General features: G+C 31.8%; 2 protein-coding genes across 17 annotated transcripts; both read right to left on the bottom strand.

Moving 5' to 3' along the window:
- Nucleotides 1–349: 349 nt before the first annotated feature.
- On the bottom strand, nucleotides 350–8,245 carry BZIP90 (bZIP transcription factor). 16 transcript variants are annotated; one of them, XM_014766013.3, is made up of 13 exons: nucleotides 7,735–8,245; nucleotides 7,456–7,609; nucleotides 7,223–7,311; nucleotides 6,717–6,796; nucleotides 6,245–6,481; nucleotides 5,145–5,189; nucleotides 4,974–5,033; nucleotides 4,768–4,845; nucleotides 4,637–4,682; nucleotides 3,584–3,858; nucleotides 2,694–2,942; nucleotides 1,097–1,239; nucleotides 350–768 (listed from the first exon to the last, which is right to left on the bottom strand). In XM_014766013.3, exons 2-13 carry the CDS (start codon nucleotides 7,563–7,565, stop codon nucleotides 681–683), a joined length of 1,500 nt encoding a protein of 499 aa, XP_014621499.1. In that variant the 5' UTR covers nucleotides 7,566–7,609; nucleotides 7,735–8,245; the 3' UTR covers nucleotides 350–680. The 16 variants fall into 16 exon arrangements, with proteins under 16 accessions (XP_014621499.1, XP_014621503.1, XP_040864401.1 ...); XM_014766017.3 differs by having other exon boundaries at nucleotides 6,720–6,796; nucleotides 7,735–8,076; XM_041008467.1 differs by having other exon boundaries at nucleotides 2,694–2,915; nucleotides 6,720–6,796; nucleotides 7,735–8,076.
- Nucleotides 8,246–14,007: 5,762 nt separating this feature from the next.
- On the bottom strand, nucleotides 14,008–17,911 carry LOC100787081 (uncharacterized). Its single transcript, XM_003543382.5, has 6 exons — nucleotides 17,252–17,911; nucleotides 17,103–17,153; nucleotides 16,958–17,009; nucleotides 16,249–16,307; nucleotides 14,980–15,025; nucleotides 14,008–14,395 (listed from the first exon to the last, which is right to left on the bottom strand). The coding sequence occupies exons 1-6, from the start codon at nucleotides 17,342–17,344 to the stop codon at nucleotides 14,280–14,282; spliced, it is 417 nt and encodes a 138-aa protein (XP_003543430.1). The 5' UTR covers nucleotides 17,345–17,911; the 3' UTR covers nucleotides 14,008–14,279.
- Between the last annotated feature and the right edge of the window lie 5,365 nt (nucleotides 17,912–23,276).

Genomic DNA, 23,276 nt, shown 5'->3' with positions numbered 1-23,276 from the left:
AAAAAATATAAAAGCTTAAGTTTTAAAAATTGATAATTCTTCATTAATGTTAAATCACATTGAATCATATCAATAACTACTATATAATTAAAGTTTTGATATAAAAAATGTTAAAATAAAGATTACAGATTAAGTCAGATAAATAACTATTATAAAGTTAAAATTTCAATCTGAAAGGTTAAAGTGAAATTTTCTTAAATATATATAGACAGATACTCCGCTTTTATATATATGCAACGGCTTCTTCCTCTCTTTTTTTTCACTATTTCCCAAAAACATTCCAACCTTATATATTTTTAAAGTCATTAATCAAGATGTGAGGTCTATATAAATTATAAATATATTAAAATTTAGAAGAAAAATAAGCCATTAGCTAACTAGAAGATAGAGTCAATTGTATGGAGACTTTATCTACATCCATGCCACGTGCACCTTCTCTTAAACTCAAACTTTTTTTTTTCTATTTCTCTTCAGCTAAAGCCTCATCATGCACATAAAACCTAGATTTACATTTACAATAAAACATAAAGACACAAGAGAACATAGAAGATTGAAAAGAAAAATAAATAAATATTTTTCTTCTAGGAGACGCTGGCATTCATTTGTAAAGCAGCCCAACGAAATCCACTTAATTATGGCTAGGAAGCTTCTTTCAGGCTAATGGGTTTTAATTATATCTCTCAGAAACTTGAGAAATAATTCTGAGAATGTTGGACTATTTGCATTTCCGTAGTTGTTTGACATGAGTTATCGTCGCTGATCAAGGTCCTGTTTGAATATCCCAAAAGAAAATTAGTGTATATGGACCATAATAGAAGTTATATACATATAAACTTAAAATAAAATCAAAATGTCAATAAGAAGAAAGAATATGGCGGAAGCAATCAAATACTCCAACTAATTATTATTTTTTACCTCTAAAAGTGGTATGAAGTATAAACATCAAAGAAAAACGAAAAATGGTATATTATGGCAATTCTTTGCTCCATAAAGAAAAAACCGGTGACTCAATGAAATTAGAAAGTACTTCATTCTTCTATCTTTAAAACTATTTTCCGATTAAATAATAATAATAAGTAAATAAATTCTAACTTACTCTCGTGGTCTTGATGCCCAAAGAGAACTAAGGGCACGAAGACGTCCATAGTACTCTCCAATAACAATGAAGCATCGTGCGGCTTGACGAACTGTGAGTAATCGACATAGCTGATGAAGAGTTTGCTGCCTCAAATTATCAGCCTTTAATTCATAAAAGTTTATGGAAGTTAATAAGTTAAGAATTGATGCATTTGTCTATGACTCTATGTCTGCATATATTAATAAAAAAAATTTGAAATTAAAATATAGATTCATCTAAATTTTAAAATAATCATGTGAGATTTAAGGTTTTAATTTTAATTATTTATATATAATTCAAAGGTTAATATTTATCTTTTGCATCTCTTGCAAGTTTCAACAGCACAGTGTCTCAACAACAACAAAAAAGTGTAGCATTAATTCTTGCTTAACCAGTATCTTGTATCGAACAAGGAATTAATCCCCACCTGCTACCATATAAGATGGCTCTCCTATAAGAGAAAGCTCTTGTGTATTCTAAAAAAAAAATGTTACAATACTTTATTAAGAATATGTAATATAGCGAGTGATATTGTATATAAGCCGTTAAATTAAAATTAAAATATTATTATATTAAATTTAACAATTATAAAATTAATTATCCAATTCAGATTCTGGGATTGTTAAATAATTTAACAATTATACAATATTTGGTGAGGTAGTCTTATCAATAAACTTAATTGACAGTTGCTAATTATTGAATAAAGTAATGCATTTTATTTTCTTCTATAACCCTAGAATTTAATTAATTATAAATTCCTCAAAAAAATTAGAAAACACTTGAGAAATTGTCTTTTAAAATAGCAATGATGATAATTCTACCGAGGGTTTATGATTCAACATTAGCCATCGCTTTCTAAAACCAACTTCTGACTAAGACATTTTAAAATGGAAAAAGTACATCAAATGCCTAGAACTAGAATCCAATATTTTGATGAACGAGAACGTTATAACTTATAAGCAATCGAAAGCAATACATATCTCCGCTTATTTAACTAATGTGCCAGGAAACAATATATACTTAGAGAGACGTGACGACCAAGAAGTGAAGATAATTAATTAAGACCTAGCTAGTTATTTGTATATTCATATATAACAAAGCAAAAAATGAAAACAGTTAAAGCATAATAAAGTGTCATAACTATCCTATGAAAAAAAAATCAAAAGTCAAAAGAAGGTAAAAGAAGCAATTGCCCTAGTCTAATTAACGTGGCTTCCGTTTTCAACTATGAAGTTTATAATTAGTATCTAAACCCAAATAATTAAAATTGACAAGTCACACGCACATTCAAATCTAATTTTGACAAAAGCTTACGAAATCATTAGTCAAACAGAAATTGCAACACCCACAGATGTCGGGTCACTATGAGGCTTTACGTCAACCTCACCACCAAATTTTGTACTTGTAAAAGTATTTAACTCACCCAAGAAGAAAAAGAAAAATGTGATCACTCAAGTCAAAATAAGCAAAAAGTTAAAAAAAAAATAACAATATATTCTTTTAAATATATTATTTATATAAAAAAATATTAAAGAATGTGTTGCTAAATGCAGGTGCAATTTAAAAGTTAATTTACCTGGCGAACAAATCCTTCAAGATTGGCAAGCTTGCTCATGGCAAGGACCATTTGTTGAACACCATCAACAACTGGGCCTCCAGCTATGGTGTCCACAAGAGACTGTTGCAACTGCTCAAGGCCCTGAGAGAGTGCTTCTTCTGCTTGCTGTGAGGAATGCCTCAAGCCATACATCCCCATTATTTGTTGCTCAGCTAGTGGCTCCAACTGTTGAATCAACATCTGACCATCCAAAAAATAATAATATTGCTGTTGAATACATTAAGAATTATATTATTTAATGTTATTATACTTTTAATAAAAAATATTTATGTTAGTTGTTTGACTATTATCCTTGTCACAGTTAGTTATGTAGGAAGAGAAACAAAGAGAAAAGATGAACAAATAATATAATTAAGGAGAAAAGAAAAACAAAGTGAGTAATAAGATAAAAGAAAATTAAAACCCTTAACGTTGATGCTAATTATAATTAGTAATTATTGGCTGAAACAACGAGATTTCCCTGCGACATTGGAACAGTTATTCACTGCCCACAACAACTGACATGGGACAAGTTTCTAATAACAGCAAAACAATGCTGTTACCGAAAAAGTTATTTATCTCTTTGTTCAAAAAATGACACCCCCAATTTCCAAAACGAAAAGAAAATGACTCGCCAAATACATTAGCATGCTCGTTGTCTTTTCTTAAATAGATTTTTTTTTATTCAATTAATAATCTTTACTACATTAAGTAATAATATGGATTCCACAACCTTACCACTCTTGGTCACTATTACTATTTATATATTGTTCTCATTGTTACTTTATTGACTATTCTGTATATGCTCTAAATACATATACAATACACTTTAACTTGTATGTAATTGATGTATAGACTAGTGTACACACCGTGATGAGATCAGAGGGTCTAAAACCACCAATCCAGAGGAAGCAACGTTCAGCTTGGGAAGTCCACATGCCATTGATAAGGTGGAACACATCTGATTTAGCAGCCACAACCTTGAGCCTGAAAATTTCATCATAGTGAGAAAGATATCCATCCACCATCACTCTCATATTACTATCTGATAACGGTGCTTGCAACCCGTTCCTCAGCTCCCCCATTAGCCTGTGATCTTCTTCTAACCATCTTGCATATTCCATGTCAAACATTGCGGCTCCTGCTACATAACATAACAAAACCCTTCTTGTTATTCTTACAATTACTTAATCAATAATTGCCATTATTGATAATGTATATGATCACATTAAACTACAATATGAGTGGTGCCGGTTCAAATCTGTTTGCTTTCTTGTATTTTTTATAGTCATGTATATTTTATACATGTGTTGCATATTAATAATGTTACAATGTTTTTAACTACTATTAAAATGTTGGTTGATTTGGTGACTAGTGCAATGTGACCACGAATGAAACAGACCCGGCACCATTTGCATAATGATAATCATAATATGTATGTAGTGCATTTCCTTTTCGTTAGAAAGTGTGTTTCTATTAATGACAATTAATTATTATTATTACTTTATTTGTTGTTAACTTTTTACCTCAAAGACCGTATTATTTTACCAGGAGTCGAAAAGAGCAGCATCAGAATGGAATAATTATCTTCTCTGAAAAGCCGAAGCATATAAAGTAGCCTTTTATAGTTTTATATAATATGTTAAGAAAAGGTCGTACAACTAGACATAAAATATGTTAGCGTTATCTGATTCTGACATTGGCATATTGTTTTTATTATTCAAACACGAATTATTTAGCCACAGATTTTGGTCAAATATATGCAGAGGCTTCATTAAATCTTGAATTTTATTTGGTATTCAAAAGATGTATACTTTGTAAAATATTATGGCATTATCCTCTTTTATCTTTCTGAGTTTGAGGAATTAGAAAGTGGCACTGCATTTAAAAATCAACAAAAAAAAAGTATCAAATAAACTCACCAGAGCTTACAGTACTTCCAACACCTCCATAATCCACGAACAAGCCCTATAAATTAACAGCTCAAATAATATTAACCACTAATAGTAAAAAAATTAAAATATATAATAATACTAATTCATGACATGAGAACCTGAGAGCGTGCTCTTTGAAGTTCTTGTTCTATCTGGGTAAGCTTTAATCTACTTGACTCTAGCTGCTGCACATAAGCCTATTCCATACACAGAAACAAAATGCAGTGAAATTTAAAGCTCTTTTTAGTTTCCACTTTCTGCAACAATATAAGTGTTATTTCTCAACAAGTAGTTGAATTTGTACAACAATATATGTAGGACTCACCTTTTTCCTGAGACGGCTTTTCCTTGCAGCCTCTCTGTTTTGAGCTAAACGTCTCAATGCCTGAGACCAACAAAAAATATCTTACCTTAGATCCTACGTAAATCCACATAATAAAAAATAAAAAAAGATACAGTAAAGAAAAAAAAAGAGTTTGGAAAATTATTAAATAACCTTTGCATCAAGTGGTTTCTCTGAAGTAGAACCATCTCCCTTTCTCTGCAAGAAAAATGACCAAAAAATCATTATTTGAAAGACATTGATGATTTCAGAAAGGAAAGAAAATGAAAATAGAGAGATGAACACTAATGTTTATTTGCTCAACACAGTGTTGAACTTTGGACTACAATTAACAAACCAGAAAAATGCGAATTTGACCATATTGGTAAACAAATAAATGAGGGAGGGAAAAGAAGAAAACTGTTAAGCATTACTCAGCTTCAATCATCCTAGCTTAGAGTTAGAGAGGTTGTAAACTTTAAATCCGAAACAAAAGATGATATATTAGAGTGCTCACTCTGGGAAGCATTTCTGAATCCTGAGGCCCCTTGGACCATTTCTCTAGAGGCATGCAACCATCAATATGATAAGGGTAGCAAAAAGCATCATTATCTGCCATTGTTTTGGTGTATGCTATTGCTGTGGTTTTAGAATCCGAGCTCCAAATTTGACTCTAGAGAAGAACACAAGTTTTCTCTATATTGAGCCAAGTGAGGGGGTCACTTTAATGAGAAGCGTTGATAAATACTGAAAAGATTCTCAATTTGTTTTATGTTCGTACTTTGTCCACATCCCTCTCTCTATATCTCTATCATATTTCATGTCAGACATTCATCAGAAAATCGTTCAGGAATCAGGAAAACTCTGTGTTCTTTTGATTTTCTGAAAGCTGTTGGGATCTGTGCCTTCTTTGTGAAGATACACAAGAGAGAGAGAGAGGAGGGACAGATCAAAACAGTAAAAATAGCATTTAAAAGGCCAACTTTCCCCGTGTTTTGGGGATATGGAAAGAGAGAACTGAGAGATTAACAGTGGAAAAACAGTGTTTTAATAACCTTTCTTGAGGCCTAGACTCTATTGAGGAACCAACTGGAGTTTAGTCTCCTAGAAGACACTAGTCTTGCACAATATGGTGAATTAATGTTTAGACTGCCACTTATTGAGAGAAGTGTATACATTTAATCTTTGAATAAATTTGTGTTTAAAAAAATTACTTGTGTGAGACATAAATAAAAGAAAAAGAGCCTGAAAGAGAGAGAGAGAGAGAGAGAGACCTTTTCTTGAGGTGATTTGGCTGCTGATTGATTCTGTGAAGAGGCTGATCTTGGGGCATCACTTGCCATCTCCTGTTGAAGTTGCTGTCTATGCTGCAGATGCTGCTGATCAAAAGACTGATGATGATGATCTGAAGAAGATGCCTTTTTGCTTATGGGAGATTCTGCCTCAAAGGGGGGCTCAGTTTTGCTAGAAAGACCTGAATCAGTGCTTTCCCCTCCTGACTTTGAACCACTCTGTATATGAAAAGCCACCAAAAGAAAAAAAAGAAGAATTTGATTCAGAAAATTCAACTAAAAAAAATAAAAATCACCTCACATACTATATATTATCAAAATTGCAAGGCTTAGGATTTGGACAATATCATTTTCACAAGGAAAGAAAAAAAAATTAAGATTTCTTGAACTTGTAAGCATACTAAGAGCATGTTTAAATAAATGGTCAAAGATGGACAAGTAGGAAGACTAGTACTACTCTTGGGGTTTGCTGGAATCTCATTGGCCATGAAGGGAACATTTCCAGTGTAGCTGCAGGTCTGGCTGTGAATAAAGCTGCAAGAATCACAAAAGCAAAATCTCTAAGAGGATCACCAAATTTGAAGGAGTTGAAGATTACCAAAATAAAAAGACCATGAGGACTTTCAATTATAATAACAGCAATAAATAAATAAATAGGCAGAGGAACCTAATCCCAAATTCAACTTTTCAGCAGTTATGGAGTCAGTAAAATCATGCAAAAGAGGTCAGTTTCTAAGATTGTAACCCCACGCCATCCAAGTCTATTGTCTCAGAATCATTATTGTATCGGAAATGGTAACCCCCCACACTGTGCATTCTTTAGACATATTCAAACCTCTTATCCTTCACCCTTTTTTCTCTCTGCTTTTGGAAAGAGTTGGTTATGCTTATCTAACGTCAGAAAGAAAAAGAAAAGAAAAAAAAAAAAAGAAGCATAAGTGATGGAAACGGAAAACATACATGTTTTGCCCTCATCATTTCTACTCTTAACTCCATGCAGAACAATTGCTTCCTCCAGCTCCCCAAAATCAAAAGCAGATCCTTGATTGCTAAGAAACAAAACAAAACACAACAAAGAAACAGTTTAAAGTAAACACAAAACAATCATATTTGTAAAATGAATCACCATATACTAGTTCCTTCTTAAGAGCCTGAAAAGTTAATAGGAGATGATACTATTATTGAAGAATTACATTAAGCTTGACGCAGGAGTGTTAATTCCTTGAAGCACTCCATAAGGGATGTGGTGAGTTGAAGGTCTTGACTCAGACAAACCAAGTTCTCCTATTCTGTGGCTCGCCATGCAAAGCTTTTTTTCTTTTTAGACCATTATCATCTTCCCTGAAGCTGAAACCTTGTGTTATAATTCAAATTGAATTTACATGAACAAAAAGTGGTGTTGCTCTAGCATGAATTTAAAAAGTGGTATATATATGTATGGTGTCATGTGTTGTGTTTAGTGTTCACCTTACCTCTATAAATACAAGTCTATATTGAGAAGGTCATAGAGGGGAGAAAGATCTAGGTTTTCTTGTCAAAGTAATATCTAATCTATGTTGTAAGTTGGCACAAGAGAGGGTCCAGTCTTTTTCTCAGATATGATCATCTTTGCAACTTTTTTTTTTATCTTTCATGGGGTGTCTCTATCTCTTTCTTTTCTCCTTCTCAATGAAGAAACCTGATTGATTAGTCTGTTTGGCTTGCTTTATGGCTGTCCCTAGTTGAAAAAATATTTCAGATTGAGAAACTCATTCTGTGGTACCCAAGATGTTGTCCCACCAAAACTTGTCTCATGCTCTCTTTGGAGTTTGGACTTGTGGGGCTTCTCATTCAAAGGTGGCTCAAATAAAATTCAAGAGAAAATTTTGAATAAAACAAAATAATAAATAATAAATATGGACAGGTGGGGTCTGTTGCAGGAACCCACTAGAATCACTGACTCCTACTCCACTCTCTCTCTCCTCTAACCGCCTGTGTTTTCTTATTGGTTCAATTCTGTGCTGAATGTACTTAAAACAACTAAGGACTCATGTAGTTTCATCTGAGATGTGAGACCACAATAAATTCATTGAACTCGTGTATGAGACCAAGTTGAACACAATAAATTCATTGAACCAATGCATGGGATCAAGTTTTCTTTCCTATTAAAATTTGGCAGATAAAAGGGGTTCAAAATTGAAAGCCAAAGGTGAATTTCACTCTCCTTTTTTACTGTTGCAGTGACTGATTTTACTCACGCAAATTAAATAAAATAAAACCTATGCTTATACCAATTCAACCAAAACATTAGAATATTAGTCCACAAGCTTAACCACTTTGTATATTTAATCCAAGCTCTGTGATGGATTTGTTTGGTGTTATCCCCTTTGTTGATGGGTCAACATCCATTCCCTGTCATCACCTAAACCATGCCACGTTAAGATTCCTTTCTACTTATAGTTATAGAAATCTGTTTGTAGAGCAACATGGTGCAAAGGGTAATCTCGAATTACTGGCAACTTGATTTCATTTTAATTTGTTAATTAGTACAATAAACCCATCACTCCAACGTAATTTGTATTTGACCATCCTTCCTAACTCTCACATCTTGTATAGTAAGCTTAACTGCTAATCTTTCGAAATTCTAACTACCCTAGATAGAGAGGTGTTACGACATAGACTGCTGATGTAAAATAAAGTGTACATAGCAAGGCAAAAGGGGTTTTATTTCCACAATTTCTAAGTCTATATCGTATAAAGTTTGGGACCAACATTATTGAACACATAAATAATTAATGTTATATATCTACGGAGAGAAAGAAAGGACAGACAGAAAGAGAGAGAAGTGAAGGAGACTTTTAGGTAATGGACCCATGATCTATAATATATCATGAAAGAGGTAAGAGCAATATTTTATATTGTGCTCCTTTTGCAGGTAATATGCCTCCTACCAATTATTCTTTTATGATGCCAAATTGCCAATGATTGGTCTTAAAAAAAAAAGGTGGTTTGGCCCAAATTATAAACGCTCTCTTGGTTAGGTCAATATGTATTTTAAGCATACACAAACCTTTGTTCCCAACATACCTTACAACATCTTCATGTGGAAGTGTTTTTGAGAAGATTTTAGACAATAGTAGATCATTCCACGAATCTTTCATTACCTTTAGCCGTAATTTTTTGAGCTTCCCCTGTCCAGAAAGGTGATTCGTCTGGATCAAATCATAAAATTAATTATTCTTTTGTTGATTATGTTCAACTATTATGTTGAGTAGCCTCATGGTTTGTCGGCTAAGTAACTGAAAGTTCCTTTTGTTATTATTTTTTTGTTTAACATTATTCTCGGGGATTATAGCTGGACCATTTTGCATTTTGGTCTAAATTTGCATCGATACTAATATATTGAGCATATGTGATAATTAATTGCTTTTTCATTCTTTATGGGTGAATGGCCATTGGCAGATCAAACTTTGTAAGAGTTGACATGGCACTAATAAATCCACCATCCTACTATATGCTAAGAAAAATCAAGGGTGTCAATGATTGGCAATGGACCCAGGGGGGCAGGAATAGAAACTTGTAGTGAGTACTGTGCTGATTATTAATGGGATCTGCAAAATTCACTCACTCAAACCTTACGCATGTTTTGGTCATAAGAATAGAGATTCATAAAGGAAAATATTACTGTTGCGATTTTAGTTTTATAGTCCAATTAGCTATTTAGCCTATTAATGAGCTAAATGGTAACAGTTCATTTTCCATATTAAGGAAGGAGCGTCATCTTTTCGCTTTGGATTCCTAGAGCACTCAGTTTGAAGCTTCAACAAAATTGTAAGTGCATTGAAGGATAAGACATAAAAGCAATAAAAAAAAAAGGTGTAAATAAAGCAATAAATAATGAACACATAGTGGGCTGAAAAAATAAATAAAGACTAACGGTTAAACCCTTTAAACTTGCTTGTTATGTTTTTAATCCATCAACCCACTTTTTATAATTATGTAAGATAAAGACTAATAACTACAATGTTGTTCGGTTCAAGAGATGGAAATCCGAACAAGAGGTTTGGTCCTAGGAGGAGATCAAAGTGGTTTGTGAAGATGCTTTCCAATGGTGGATTACGGTGGCACCAAGCAAATACCACGGTGGTAGTATGAAATCTGCAATCACTCCAATGCTTAAGTCAATAAAGATCTTAAGTTGAGTGAAGAATGAAATAATGTTAATTACCAACCAGAACTTTACGCTTTTATACCACGCCTGGAGGTGGGAAAATAAGTTATCCAACTGTCATTGTCATTAGTGCTAGCCAGTTCTCATTGCTTGCAGTACACGCTTCCTTACTGGGTCATGCACCAAGCATGAGTCTCCTTATCCATGACAAGGAGAACTAAACCTGATTTGAGTATTGTAATCCATTCCAAGCAGTATGGCCCCCACATGCTAGTCTAAGCTTCTCGGCAACATTGGAATAACATTCCCATTTATTTATCGTTAGATCACTTTCAGAACAAATGTTGAGAATCGTTCTATTAGTTTTGGACAAAATTCATTACTTAACTAATTATCTTCTTATTTGAACATGTCAACCATTTTTACTTTAGGAATGTTAGCAACATAGTCCTCTAGCTAACACTAGAAATTATTATACGATTCAAGATCATCATATTTTTAATTAATTTTTATATGACAGATAATCAAATGTTATTAGTTCTTTATCCAAAATTGAAAAGATTGAATGTGTTGCATCATTGAATAAAGTTTTTGAAATTAGAAATATGTTTAAAATTAGAAGGGTTGTTTTTGTAAGTTGCTTAAAATTTTGAGCGTAGAAGTATATTTTGTTCGACCTTCACTCCTTTTTCAGAAATCAGATCCTAGCTTTTTTTCTCGTGTTTATGTGTAGAGGAGAAAAAAAAGGTAATTTATTTCTTTTTTTTCTCTACATTGTTTTTTTAAGGGTACATTGGTTTTTTTTGTTTATGAATATGCATTAAGGCTCAAGCTTATTTAGATATGATTGATATGAACCATTGATATAAGATTTTGGCAAATATTTTTATTCAATGGTGTGGTGCAAACTCATGCTGTAGCTCCTCCGATCCATAGCATCAGAAGTTTGTCTTCCTCCTGTATGAATGTTTCCTTCACCCACATCTTAAGGGAAGGGAACAAGATTGCAGATTGGCTTGCTAAGTTTGGGGCTTCCTCAAGTGATTCGTTCAAGTTGTGGAATGTGTGTCCTCCTTGTCTTAGGCAGATGCCCTAGGAACTTTGTATCCCAGGGGTAGCTGATTTTTTTTCCTTCTGGTGCTTTTGTTTGTTTATTTCCCATTCATTAAAAAAAAACTCAATCAAACTTCATAGCAAGTTGTTTCATGTTGTCCCATTTGTATTATCTCTTTGCTAAGCTTTCTGCATATTAGAGGGCCGAATAATATTATTTTAAATTTCGTTAAATTTGCAACTAGACTTAGAGAGCCAAATCCTAATATTATTTGATTTGTAATGCATCTTTAGTTTTGACCTATGTTATAAACAATTTTACAAGTGTCATGGCATGAAATTTTGAATTTTTTCTACCTATTTAAAAAACTACTTAATTTGAAAAAATTATTTTGTTAAACCTATTATTTCGTTACCAGGATAAGTGACATCTGATTACCTGTAAGCCAGGTTATGCAGAAAAATGCAATACACTGTACTGCATTGACAATGGCAATTCTAGATTGATAGAAATAGAGAAAAATAACGAAGCATTTCAACACCTTACTAAAAAAAAACCGTATTAGGTTAAACCTATTAGACAATATTCAATTCGATAAATTTTAATCAATAGAAATGCTTAAGAATATAGAGGGTCACTAGCAGCTGTCAATAAACAAAAATGTGGAAATAATAAACCATACAAACATGAAATAGAAGCATACGCGGTCAACTGTAAGGCATAAAACACAATGGATCCCGTAACACATAAAACACTGAATGAACCCAAAATTGTATTGTACCAATTGGAAGCTAGTTCTTACGCGTGACTATATATACACACACTAGTAATTCAAGTTTGAGGTTGACGATTATTATACCAAATGGAATAATGGATACGTATAAATTGGGTGTACTAAATTAAATTACAAGCAGGCTCATGAGTATAAGTTTAATAATATAAAGATACAGATCAAAATACCATTAAGCATGACACGCATCGCATGAAAATCTCCTCATGCCTTATGAAGCTTCAGATGCCTATGCCATACTTAACCTGCCAAACCAATTAATCAGCTACAAAAGAAGTGAATAAATAAAATAAATAAAAATACACTCCTAATTTGCAAACATCTTAAACAGAGATCAGCCTCCAAAAATTAGAGATGTGAACAATATACATTTTAAAAAAAGAACAAACAATTAAAAAAATAGTTAAATCAAACTTCATAAGAAAAAATATAGCATAATTATATCCAAAAACAGAAAACTGGCATTAATTAACAAACAAAAGAAATGCACAAAACATCAAAGCTCGACTAAACAACACGGCACCGACAATTCACAAAAAGAAAAAATAAACAGTAGGGAATGATAAATTTGTTGAGCCCGCGTGGCCATCACTGCCCCAAGCAATGTGAAACAGAGAAAGGGGCTCTGACCGCGGGCAGTCTTCATTGCAGGGTTCCGACGGCGAATTTCGTCTTTCAGTCGCGGCGGGCCCGGGGGCAGAGCCGCCAATGACGGAGGCTCCGCCGCCACCGTCGCCGCTGCAAATGAAAGGATAGGAAAGGCAACAAACGCGCCGTGGCTTCCTCTGCTCAGATAAGATCAAGTAGTGTTGAGGTTCTGTTTAGGGTTTGTGCTATGCTTAAATACTACTGCCACCCACCAATCCTCTTACTTTTATTCCCAAAATACCCTTTCCATTAAATCACCCCACACCGCGCTTTTTTAATTCAAATTAAATTAAATATAAAAGTTAGGCATAATTTCTTATGTACATATTTTTAGGTGTTTGACCGTTTCTAATGTTATTTTTTAATCAAAATCTAAACTTTATTTCGATAAATATTAACATTAAAAATTAACGCAGGATATAAAAGTGAAAGTTTAATATTACCGGAAAGATAATATTACAGACATTTGGTAAATAGCATCTAAGCTTTGCCTTTAAAGAAACTATGTTATTTTAAAAAATTAAAAACCTAAATTAATTGTTCTATCATTTTAAATAAATAAATATAGTAATTTACAAAAAAAATCGTAAAATTATTTTTATTAAATATAAAACAAAAAATTTTAATTATCACAAAGTGTAGCCATTAGAATGTGTTATTTGTAGCAAATTATTCTCTTTCACTTTTTTTATGTCAAGCAATTATAGATGATATTATTTTTTTTATTTTTCGTATAATTTTATTTCTAGTTATTCGTTAAATTGGAAATGAAAAACAACGGCGGGATCAAATTACTTATTTTAAAAATAACAAAGTCAGATAAATGGACATGATTCATGAATGAGTTTAGTATGAGATTGGGAAATGCAAATAGTTGAAAAAAGTTCAAAAATTTATAAAAGAAATTCCAATTAGATAAATTCTGGAAAAAAAATCAAGTAAAAAACCCCATATTTCCAGAATATTTTCGTAACCTTACACATTTTATCAATTTTATTGGACCATTATTTGATATTAAAATTTATTCAACCAAACTATAAATGATTGACAACTAGAATTAAAAATTATAAAAATGATCATTTATGTTTCAAAAATAACCAAACTGCCAACGATTTGTTATTTTATTGCATCCAATAAACAAGAACGCAGTGTATGCAAAACAAAAGTACAATAAACTTTTTTTCTCTATCTATCTTTCACTTTCACTTTAATCAAACAAAATAAAATGCATCATATGTGTTTTTTCTCCTTACTATTATCTTTCCTCTCATCCAAGTTCCAAACATACCAATCTCAGAGTAGTATTTACACAAGAAAAACAAAACTCTCAGCACACCCATCATGAATGAATGGTCAGACTCAGAAGTCCATTATATCATTTTCTCGACCTTTGAATATTTTCATCCTTTGATGGCGGAGGTGAGGTAGGAGAAGAGTAAGCTGCATGATAAGATGAGGAAACAAGTTGTGCTGCAGCAGGAACAGCCCCACCTGCAGTTATTATGACAATGAAACGGTTACCAAACATGGTACATCCACGAAAGGATAAAACAAACATCATCCAACCCATGCTAGCAACACACTCTCTAATAGTCTCCTCCTAACACACTCTATGATTGATTTAAATTTATTGGAAATTACAAAATCATGAGAGAGAGAGAGTCATTAAATAAGATGTGAGACCCATAATTTTTGTTTTTTTCAAGAAACTTCAACCAATAAGAGAGAGTATGTTCGATAGTATGTTGCTAGCATTTCTCCTTCCTATAAATGAAGACTTCTGTGACTAGAATGGTCAGATGTTAACATGATAAACACGAAGCTTATTCTTCAATTAACACAACAACTTAAAAAGTTTACCGTGTCAATCAAGAGTCAAGACTATTCAAATATATTAATAGAATAACTAGCACTCCATAGAAATAGAAAACATAATCAAGGATGTTTTATCACAGCTCACAAAACAAGTTTTTTCACTTCTGAACATCACAATTTTGTGGGTGTTTTTGTTTTCTGAATTTTTCCCTACAAGGTTACACATTTGTTCAGCCTTAGGAACATGTTCAGAAACTCACCCGCCAGTCCGGCACAGGCTGAAGAGAATACTATCACAGGTGGTGCCTGAATTGCAGAAAGGTTTATGTCAGTATAACAGTGAAAAGGTTTAGACTGAATTAAGAAGGCACATAGTATTCAAATGTTCAACATGTGAGTGAAAGCTCTATGGCTATGATGCTTCAACATCTATGAAACTTCATTCCAAAAGATACAGCAAAATATATAATGACTGCAACCTCAATGGTACAAATTACACATTTAAGCAAAGAAGAAATGAGTCCAGCTGAATTTACATGTAATAAAAAAGCATTAGCATTGGACTAGGAACTCGACCAAATGATGTATGCATCAAAACAAGACAGATCCAAAATGGATAACAATGATGATCCAAGATGGTGCAGACAACTTTCACCGTTTTAGAAAACATAACTAAAATTTCCTGAGGGAAAAAGTTTGAAGTGGATGCATAAAAGTAAATTCAAGAATGTAACAAATGCCTAACCCCTTTTCCCAAAAATATCATTTCCCCTTTTGAAAAGTGAAAATTCACTCTATCTATCAAGTCCAAAATTTAGTCATCAAAGAATTATGTGTGTAGGAAACATGGAAGGAATGAGCAAACAATCACAGTGAATCCTCCAATTTTAAGTTCTATTCATGAGTATTCTGCAGATTATAGAAGGATACAAGTCATTATACTTATATTTGAAGTGGCAAAATGACTCTAGATCACCAGAGGAAGCTAGGGTGTCTAGGTCACAGCCTCACAGGGGCTGTACCTTTAACACTATGAAAGGTTACCAGGTATTCTATCTGTTAACTGTCTCATGAGTCATGATGTCATAGATATGCAAGAATAATTTCGATACCTTGCAAGAATTAGTTTAGGGGTCATATGGTTTTATTTTGTAAATTTAAGAGTTTACATAAAGTTGCCAACAACAACAACTGCATCACTTTGCCATTCATTTGAAGGATAATACAGAATCTTATTTAAGAGTTTATCCATCATTTCTAAGTAAAAGAAAGGAAATTTCCAAGTTCATAACTGATAACATTTTTAAGAAATAAGAACGAATATGATGTGCTCAAGTCATAAAAGGGAATATTATGAACTGTTTAGGATGCTTAATCTTATAATCTAAGAGTTCATTAGTCAAAGATTTACATCTCCGGAGTATTCAATATGAGGAAAAACCATGAACTATAGCAATAAAACAAATTTTAGTAAAGATGAATGAATAAAAACTAAAAACAATGCCAATAAAAAGCACTAAAAAACTTACACCTATGAGAAAATGCAACCACATGGGTCCTTTGATCCTTCTTTGGACAATCGGCATAACTGCATCAGAGAACAAAAATTTACTTCTGAATACATTACATATGTGAAAATATGTAGGCTTCATGGACATGAGATTCAGTGCCAGAGAAGGATTGAAGGTCGAAGAAAAAATACATGCACTGACAAGTGACAATATAAAAGTCTTTTACACTGACATTCAATCACAAACCATTATGATAAGTTCGCTGACTTTTATAATCACTATCTTAAAGTCATTCCAACAAAAATTTCTGATTAGTTAACCACGTAAAAACTTTCTCCAACAGTACATGCCTATTGAAACTCTTTGAAGATTCAGTATAATATTGCAATCATCTAAGAAATAAGTATAAATACACATTTATAGAGTTCCGTGTTTAAAATCAATAGTTTAGTTTCTAAATATTAAAATTAAAGCCTTCAGTTTTGAAGATAAACAATTTCCACAATTAAAATTACCGGACCAATCAAACTTAATGGTTCTCGTTCATCATGTTCACAACCCAAAACATGTCCCAACTCAAGTTTGAGTACAATACATCTTAAAAGCAATAATACAGACAGCAACAGATCACTATGATGAATTACCCACCCCCTTAAATTTTAGAGAATCTTAGCAGGCTAATATATGCTATAATATAAATCAAGCAGTGAGGAACAAGAAGGCATACCAAGATTGAATCCATAAAATGCACTTGCAACGCCGCCAACGGCAGAACCAATCTGAAATGTTAAAAACCCACAAACAAAGATCAGAAATTTCGCCCACCCATATAAATATCGAAGAATAGAATAAAGTGGGTGTGAAGAATTTACCATGGAGAAGCTATCCCTAATGAGAGGCGAAACGGTCCAGTGACTGGTTTCCTGAGGAAAATTCGAAGGTGAAAAAGAAAGAAAAACAAAAGGGATAAAATTGATAAGAGGGAAAGGAAGAATAGTAATTGCGAAGAAATACACCATACCATGTCTTTGGAAAGGGGTCCTGCGCAGTGATGGCATCGAACGTTTTGATCACTGCTACTGAGTTTGGAGGCTTCCATGGCACTGTTTTGCATAGAGCATAACCTAACCAGAACAGAAGAGAACCCTCTGCTGATGTACCATTCCAGGAACGCACAGGTGACGTTGTGTTTTTTTTTTTTTTCTTAACCCTCGTTCATGATGGTGGTCTTAGTTATGAAAAGTACAAATAAAACTAAAATATAATTTAAAAATAAACATGATTTTTTTTTTAAAACGCTATTTTGTAAATTTTAAGTTGTATGTGAATTCATCTTCTCTTTTAACTAAGGTTTTGGTTCGAGAGCGGTTAGACAATAAAAATTAATTATCAACTACGTTGATAGATATTTTGTATTAATGCTGTATGTAAAATTTTATTATTGTTTAATTTTTTTTAAAGAGCGTTCAAATATATTTTTAAAAAATTAATGTATTTTAGAAAATGAGATAATTTAACGTATATATCACCGTTCTTATTCATAGTATAATACTAGGGAGAAAGAAAAACTAAAAGCATCTATCTATCCTGTTTCACAGAATAAACAAAATCCTATTTTGATAAATTGTGAAAGATACAAAAACAATGGACTTACTCCTAATTGAAGTTTTTATTGCGTGGGTGCATAGTAGAAATGCCTGAAAGCAAAGTCTATATATACTTCATAGAGAGTTTTAGATATATGTTTATTAGTACTTTTTATCCATGAGATTTATGGGAAGATATATATTTATTGGCTAAAACTAATTTGAGCTTCCCTGTCTTGATCAAGCTCAAGCTCATGAAGGGATAAATGAAGGGAATCTTCAATTATGCTGAAAAATGAATACATCAGCAAATTATGTCATGAATTTATGACTAAGCTTCATTTAAAAAGCATGTATATCAACCATTTAAACATTTTCCTTTGTAAACTGCAAAATATTTGTAAACTTTTTTTTTCTGAAAACAAAATATTTGTAAACTAATAACCTGCTTCTATTATTTTCTTAGGGTAAAATATGTTTTTATCTCTTAAAATTAAAAAATATATATATTTGGTTTAATCATCTAAAAAAATTGTCTTATTTTTGTTTTTCTAATTTAAAAATACTTTGATTTTTAAAATAGTTATGATTAATATTTAATGAAGATTATAAATCATTAGAAAATAAACTTTTTGAAAACTAAAAGTTGAATATTTTCAAATTAGAGAGAAGAAAAAAAACATTTTCTAAAGATTAAAATCATTTTTTTTTATAAAAAACCATATTTTATCTTTTTTTAACACGATTGGAATTTTGTGAAAGAAAAAAAAAGAAATAACCACTATCATCTCAAAAACTATAATTCAATGTCACCCCTAAAAGTATTAAGATTGCAAAAGGTTTCATAAAAGTACAAATTATCTATCATTTTAGTTTTACCGTTAAGAAACTTTGGTCAAAGTTTACCCCTGCGCCTGCATACCTGACATGTAATTTTCATATGTCTATCACTCATACACCATTAGCTGCTACATAAAATCATTGAATTGTCAGGTGTCGTGTACAATCAATTGTCACATTGCTAAATAACGTGTCACATAAACATATATTAACTCAAACAAAAATCTTTTAAAGGTATGACGTTGTCAAAATATTAAAGTATTTTAAAGAATTTTTTTATATAAAGGTAAAAATGGTTTACACAGCACCTAAAACAAAAAAAAAAATCAAAATTATAGGAACCATTTAATGAGTATAACTCAATTAATAATATACATTAAGTTTTATGAAAAAAAAATTATGTTAAAAAATTTATGTTTGATTCCTGCATAATATTTTTTTAAAAAAACAATACATTCTTTTGAGTATAACTAAATTTTAGAATAAAGATTAATTCATAATTGATCTAAATGATCAAAATTTGTGCGAATATCTTAAAATTTCATTAAAAAATCAAAAATTTTAATTATCATGGTTATAAAAAAATAAAATAAAATAATAAGGAGGATAAAAATAAAACGGAAAATTTTATAAGAATCCAACTTTAATAATTTTAGAGCGAACTAAAACGTATTTACCTTATTATTTTCATATTCTATTCAACTATAATTTTTTAATTTATTTTTTTTTACCTACTTTATACTCTCTTTTTTTTCATTACAAAACGTATTGCATTTATCGCTTTTTATCTGAGTGTAAACATTCAAAGAGTGTTAAAGCATCATTTTGCTATTTTAAATATAATTAGTCTAGGGCTGCCAATGGCTATCATTCATTTAACATATCCTTTCACATAGAATCATATTCACTCTCAAGGGTATAAATCTCCTTAACATGACATTTCTTCTCCTCAATTAAATTCGTTGTCATATCAAATCTTATATAACCATATATTATAATAATCACAGATAGCTATTTATATGATCAAACTAAATATCATCTGATTATAAAGCTGATGATCTGAATTGAAGACTAGGACAATCCCATCATACAAAAAAATAAAGTGGGAAGGGAAAAAAAGTGGAAAAGGTACTGGAATTATCCAAGTGGGGACAAACTAATCACCAATCAATTAGCAAGGGAACAGTCCAAATGTCAACCAACAAGGTCACTTCCCAGATGAAAGAAAAGTTGAAGGTAACTCAAAATCTTATTAAAACATCTAAACATGGCAATATCCCATAATTGATATTAGTCACAATGAATGCTGAAAAGAGCATCTGATTACAATTAGTAAAAAGATAGGTGGGGAAGTGAGAATCCATTTTTTGTGGCTTCCGGAGAAGAAGAATAACATAATTCTTTACTTGAGAATATAATATATGGGCTTTAATCTAAGTTAAGATTCTGATATTCTCATTCCAAAGAATCTTTGAAACTTTCCTTTTTCCCTTCTTTATTTTTTCCCCCTTTTCCCCGCGAGGAATAGCATTCCGTGGTCATTTCTCGCTTTTCATTTCAATCAATGCCAGTATGCCATATATGTGCTCAACAAATGGTTTTGTTCATGATTGATCATTTAGTCCACAAGTTGGTTCTCATTGTGTTGTGTCCTGTGCTTCTTTTCATTTCAAAGTTGCTTCTAGCACTCAAAAGTGAATCTATCTTACGTTAGTCTAACATGTAAAAATAATAATGAAATAAATATAACCAAGAATATATAAAAACTTATGTCCCATGTCACAGGTGGGACATTACTATATTGTAAGATAAAGCCAATTGGATACTACTAGAAAGAGATAAGTACTCCTCGGTTTTGTACAAGCACATACTCTTTAAAGATGCGAAAGACTTGAAAGTAGCAGGACAGTTTGGCAGCATCAAGTAAAGATGACTTATCAATATGGAAGAAAAAAAAAAACGGTTCCATGCAAAAATGAGCATGATATCAAAGCTGCCAAAATAAAGTTATGCCATAAATGGATTTGGTTTTGAAGACTCTACAGCTTTCTGTGATAATCTATATACAAACTCAAACAGAATCAAAGCATGGTTTTAGCTAAAAAGAAATGACATGAAAGTTGTAGCAACATATTTTTCTATGTATGGTTACTTCTGATTACATCATAAACAATCATGGTCAGCGATAATATAAAACTAAACATGCAATGCAGAACTAAGACTTACACCAATTGGTAGATACAAGCAATACCAAAAGGTGAACGTATGTAAAGGTCAGTTTCCTTTATTCTGTTCCAATAACATCCTCGTTTTGATTTTTTTATGCTTATGTTCCTTTTCATTGTCACCTGAGAGTATAATATTAAACACCTCCCGTATTTTTGCGATGGGATACATTCTAATTTTATACACTATATGAAAAAGTAGACCTCTTGAGTTACATGAAGAGTTATGATGATGAGTGTGTTTTTATTTACCTTTTTTATGAATCTTAAAGTCTTGTACTAGTTCTCATCAAACTTCAAACTTGAAAGTTTGTGAGAGTTTCATATATTTGACTTGTAGATTTAACTCGTAAATTAGTAAGAGTCTATTTCATATAAAATAATAATAAAATATGTATAAATAACATATTAATTAAATATTTTAACAATATAATAAAATAAAACAGTAAATTATAAAGTTCAGAATATTTAAATAACCAAGTCTAATAATAATACATCACTACTAGACAATAACTTATAAAGATTATAGTAGTGATAAATCATTCTTATAGAAGGTTTAATATTATTAAATGTGAGACTTTTATATTTGAGAATAACACGCTAAATATTTTGGTCTAATTTTTTTAAATTGCTAACTAGTTGACTCTGTAGTAAACTCGAAAGTCTATGGATTTTACTTAGAGTTTATATAATTTATCCAGAGTTAAAAGAGTTTACTCAAAAGTTAACTAGAGAGTTTAATAAGTTACTGCTCGTAACAACAACTTCAAATAAATGCTCTTTGCCAAGTGGTTATACTAAGTCCATCTAAGTAGAAAATTCGATATCAAGACGGAAAAGTACCAAATCAATCCTCTTGCCCAAATTATTCCAATCCACATGCAAGAAAACTACTTAGGAACTCAGCTTTAACTTTGTCCAAAGTCTCTTGGGATTCTCCTGGCCGCATTAAATATATTCTCAAAAATCAGAATCAAGAACAAGAACAAGGAGAAGTGATATCAAGATACTGTTCAAGGAATCTTTGGTTAGGTCAATTTATTTTCATGGTTTCTATAAGCTGTCCTTAAAATGTTCATCTTACTGACCTCTTTAGCACCTGATGAATTGGTATCATCAAATCAGATACGGTTTACAAATGGCCCTCTACTCCTACATTTATGTGATGACAAGTTGTTTTCTGTTTTATGACTTATTATAATCTAATTTATTCTGTATCAGCTGTTAATCATTTAAATGTTGTTCGTCGAATTTTAATCACCTAGTATTAAACCACTTACTCTTACAGCACAGTGTACAACAGTACAATCTTTCTTCTTTCCAATTGAAAAAATGGAGATTTGCATGCACTTGACACATGCATTGCCTGTGGAAAGCGTGACTTTAATTAAAACTGAATCAGATTCTAACGCATTTTCCAGGCAAAAACACCAAAAAAGGTCACTTTTACATTTTATTTACCAAATAGGGGCTGTTTTGTAATTATTTACCTGGGGGGTCTGTTTTTTTATTACAAAGCGCCCCCCAGGAAGGCGCTTCCATGGAGCACACGACACGTGGCACAGCGCGGCGCACGAGACAGCAGCAGGGTAGCGCCCCTGACGCGGGCGCGTCTGGTAGCGCCCTGCTGCTGGGCGCGACTGGTAGTGTCCAGCGCGTGGGCGCGACTGGTAGTGCCCCTGACGCGGGCACGACCCAGGCGCGTATTTTTTAAATATATTTTAATAAATTAAGCTGATTAACGATTAAATAATTTAAAAAAATATTTGTCATTTAATTAAGTTTTCTATGGTATAATATGAATTTTATAACTTTATAAAATATGAAATTTCCAGGTTATGATCTTTTGTTTCTTAAAAAAAAATAAAAAAGTTATGATCTTTTGGAACTTTATAGCATATAACAGATGACTCATTGAATTGATAGTAAAATATTGATTCAGTACGTTGGTTTAGTTTAAACGTCTCTTAACATTAAAAAAAAAGAAATTAGATTTAGACCCACTAAAAAAATACATTTTCTCCCAGACTCAACGGAACTGGGAAGGGGGGCGTGTATTTTTTTTTTAATTTAAATGTTTAATTTTGTTAAAATACAATTTTTGTTCCTCTATTCTCTTATATTTGTACTTTTAGTCCCATTATTTTTTAATGGAGATATTTTATTTTTTACTTTTAAAAAATCAACAATTTTAATTTTTGTGATCAATTTTAAATGTTGACATAAGTATTCTATAAACCTTAAGTGATAACTATTTATTTATTATATACATGTCAAATATTTTTTTAAAATTATTTAATCGTTAATAAGCTTAATTTATTAAAATATATTTAAAAAATACATAGGCACCTGGGTCGTGCCCGCGTCAGGGGCACTACCAGTCGCGCCCAGCGGC

The sequence above is a fragment of the Glycine max genome, chromosome 13 (genome assembly GCF_000004515.6).
Source record: "Glycine max cultivar Williams 82 chromosome 13, Glycine_max_v4.0, whole genome shotgun sequence".
Classification (NCBI taxonomy): Eukaryota; Viridiplantae; Streptophyta; class Magnoliopsida; order Fabales; family Fabaceae; genus Glycine; species Glycine max.
This window is presented reverse-complemented; position numbering and strand designations above follow the sequence as displayed.

Bases quoted from the DNA above. Each gene is read 5' to 3' on its own strand.
- LOC100787081 (XM_003543382.5), bottom strand. From the start codon at position 17,344: ATGCAAAACAGTGCCATGGAAGCCTCCAAACTCAGTAGCAGTGATCAA. The intron at 17,154-17,251 runs GTATGGTGTATT...AATTTTCCTCAG, and splicing joins GACCCCTTTCCAAAGACATG to GAAACCAGTCACTGGACCGT. The intron at 15,026-16,248 runs GTAAGTTTTTTA...TCTGCAATTCAG, and splicing joins GGTTGCATTTTCTCATAGGT to GCACCACCTGTGATAGTATT.
- BZIP90 (XM_014766013.3), bottom strand. From the start codon at position 7,565: ATGGCGAGCCACAGAATAGGAGAACTTGGTTTGTCTGAGTCAAGACCT. The intron at 2,943-3,583 runs GTGTGTACACTA...TGTATTCAACAG, and splicing joins GACCCTCTGATCTCATCACG to CAATATTATTATTTTTTGGA. The intron at 769-1,096 runs GTAAGTTAGAAT...ATATTCAAACAG, and splicing joins TGGGCATCAAGACCACGAGA to GACCTTGATCAGCGACGATA.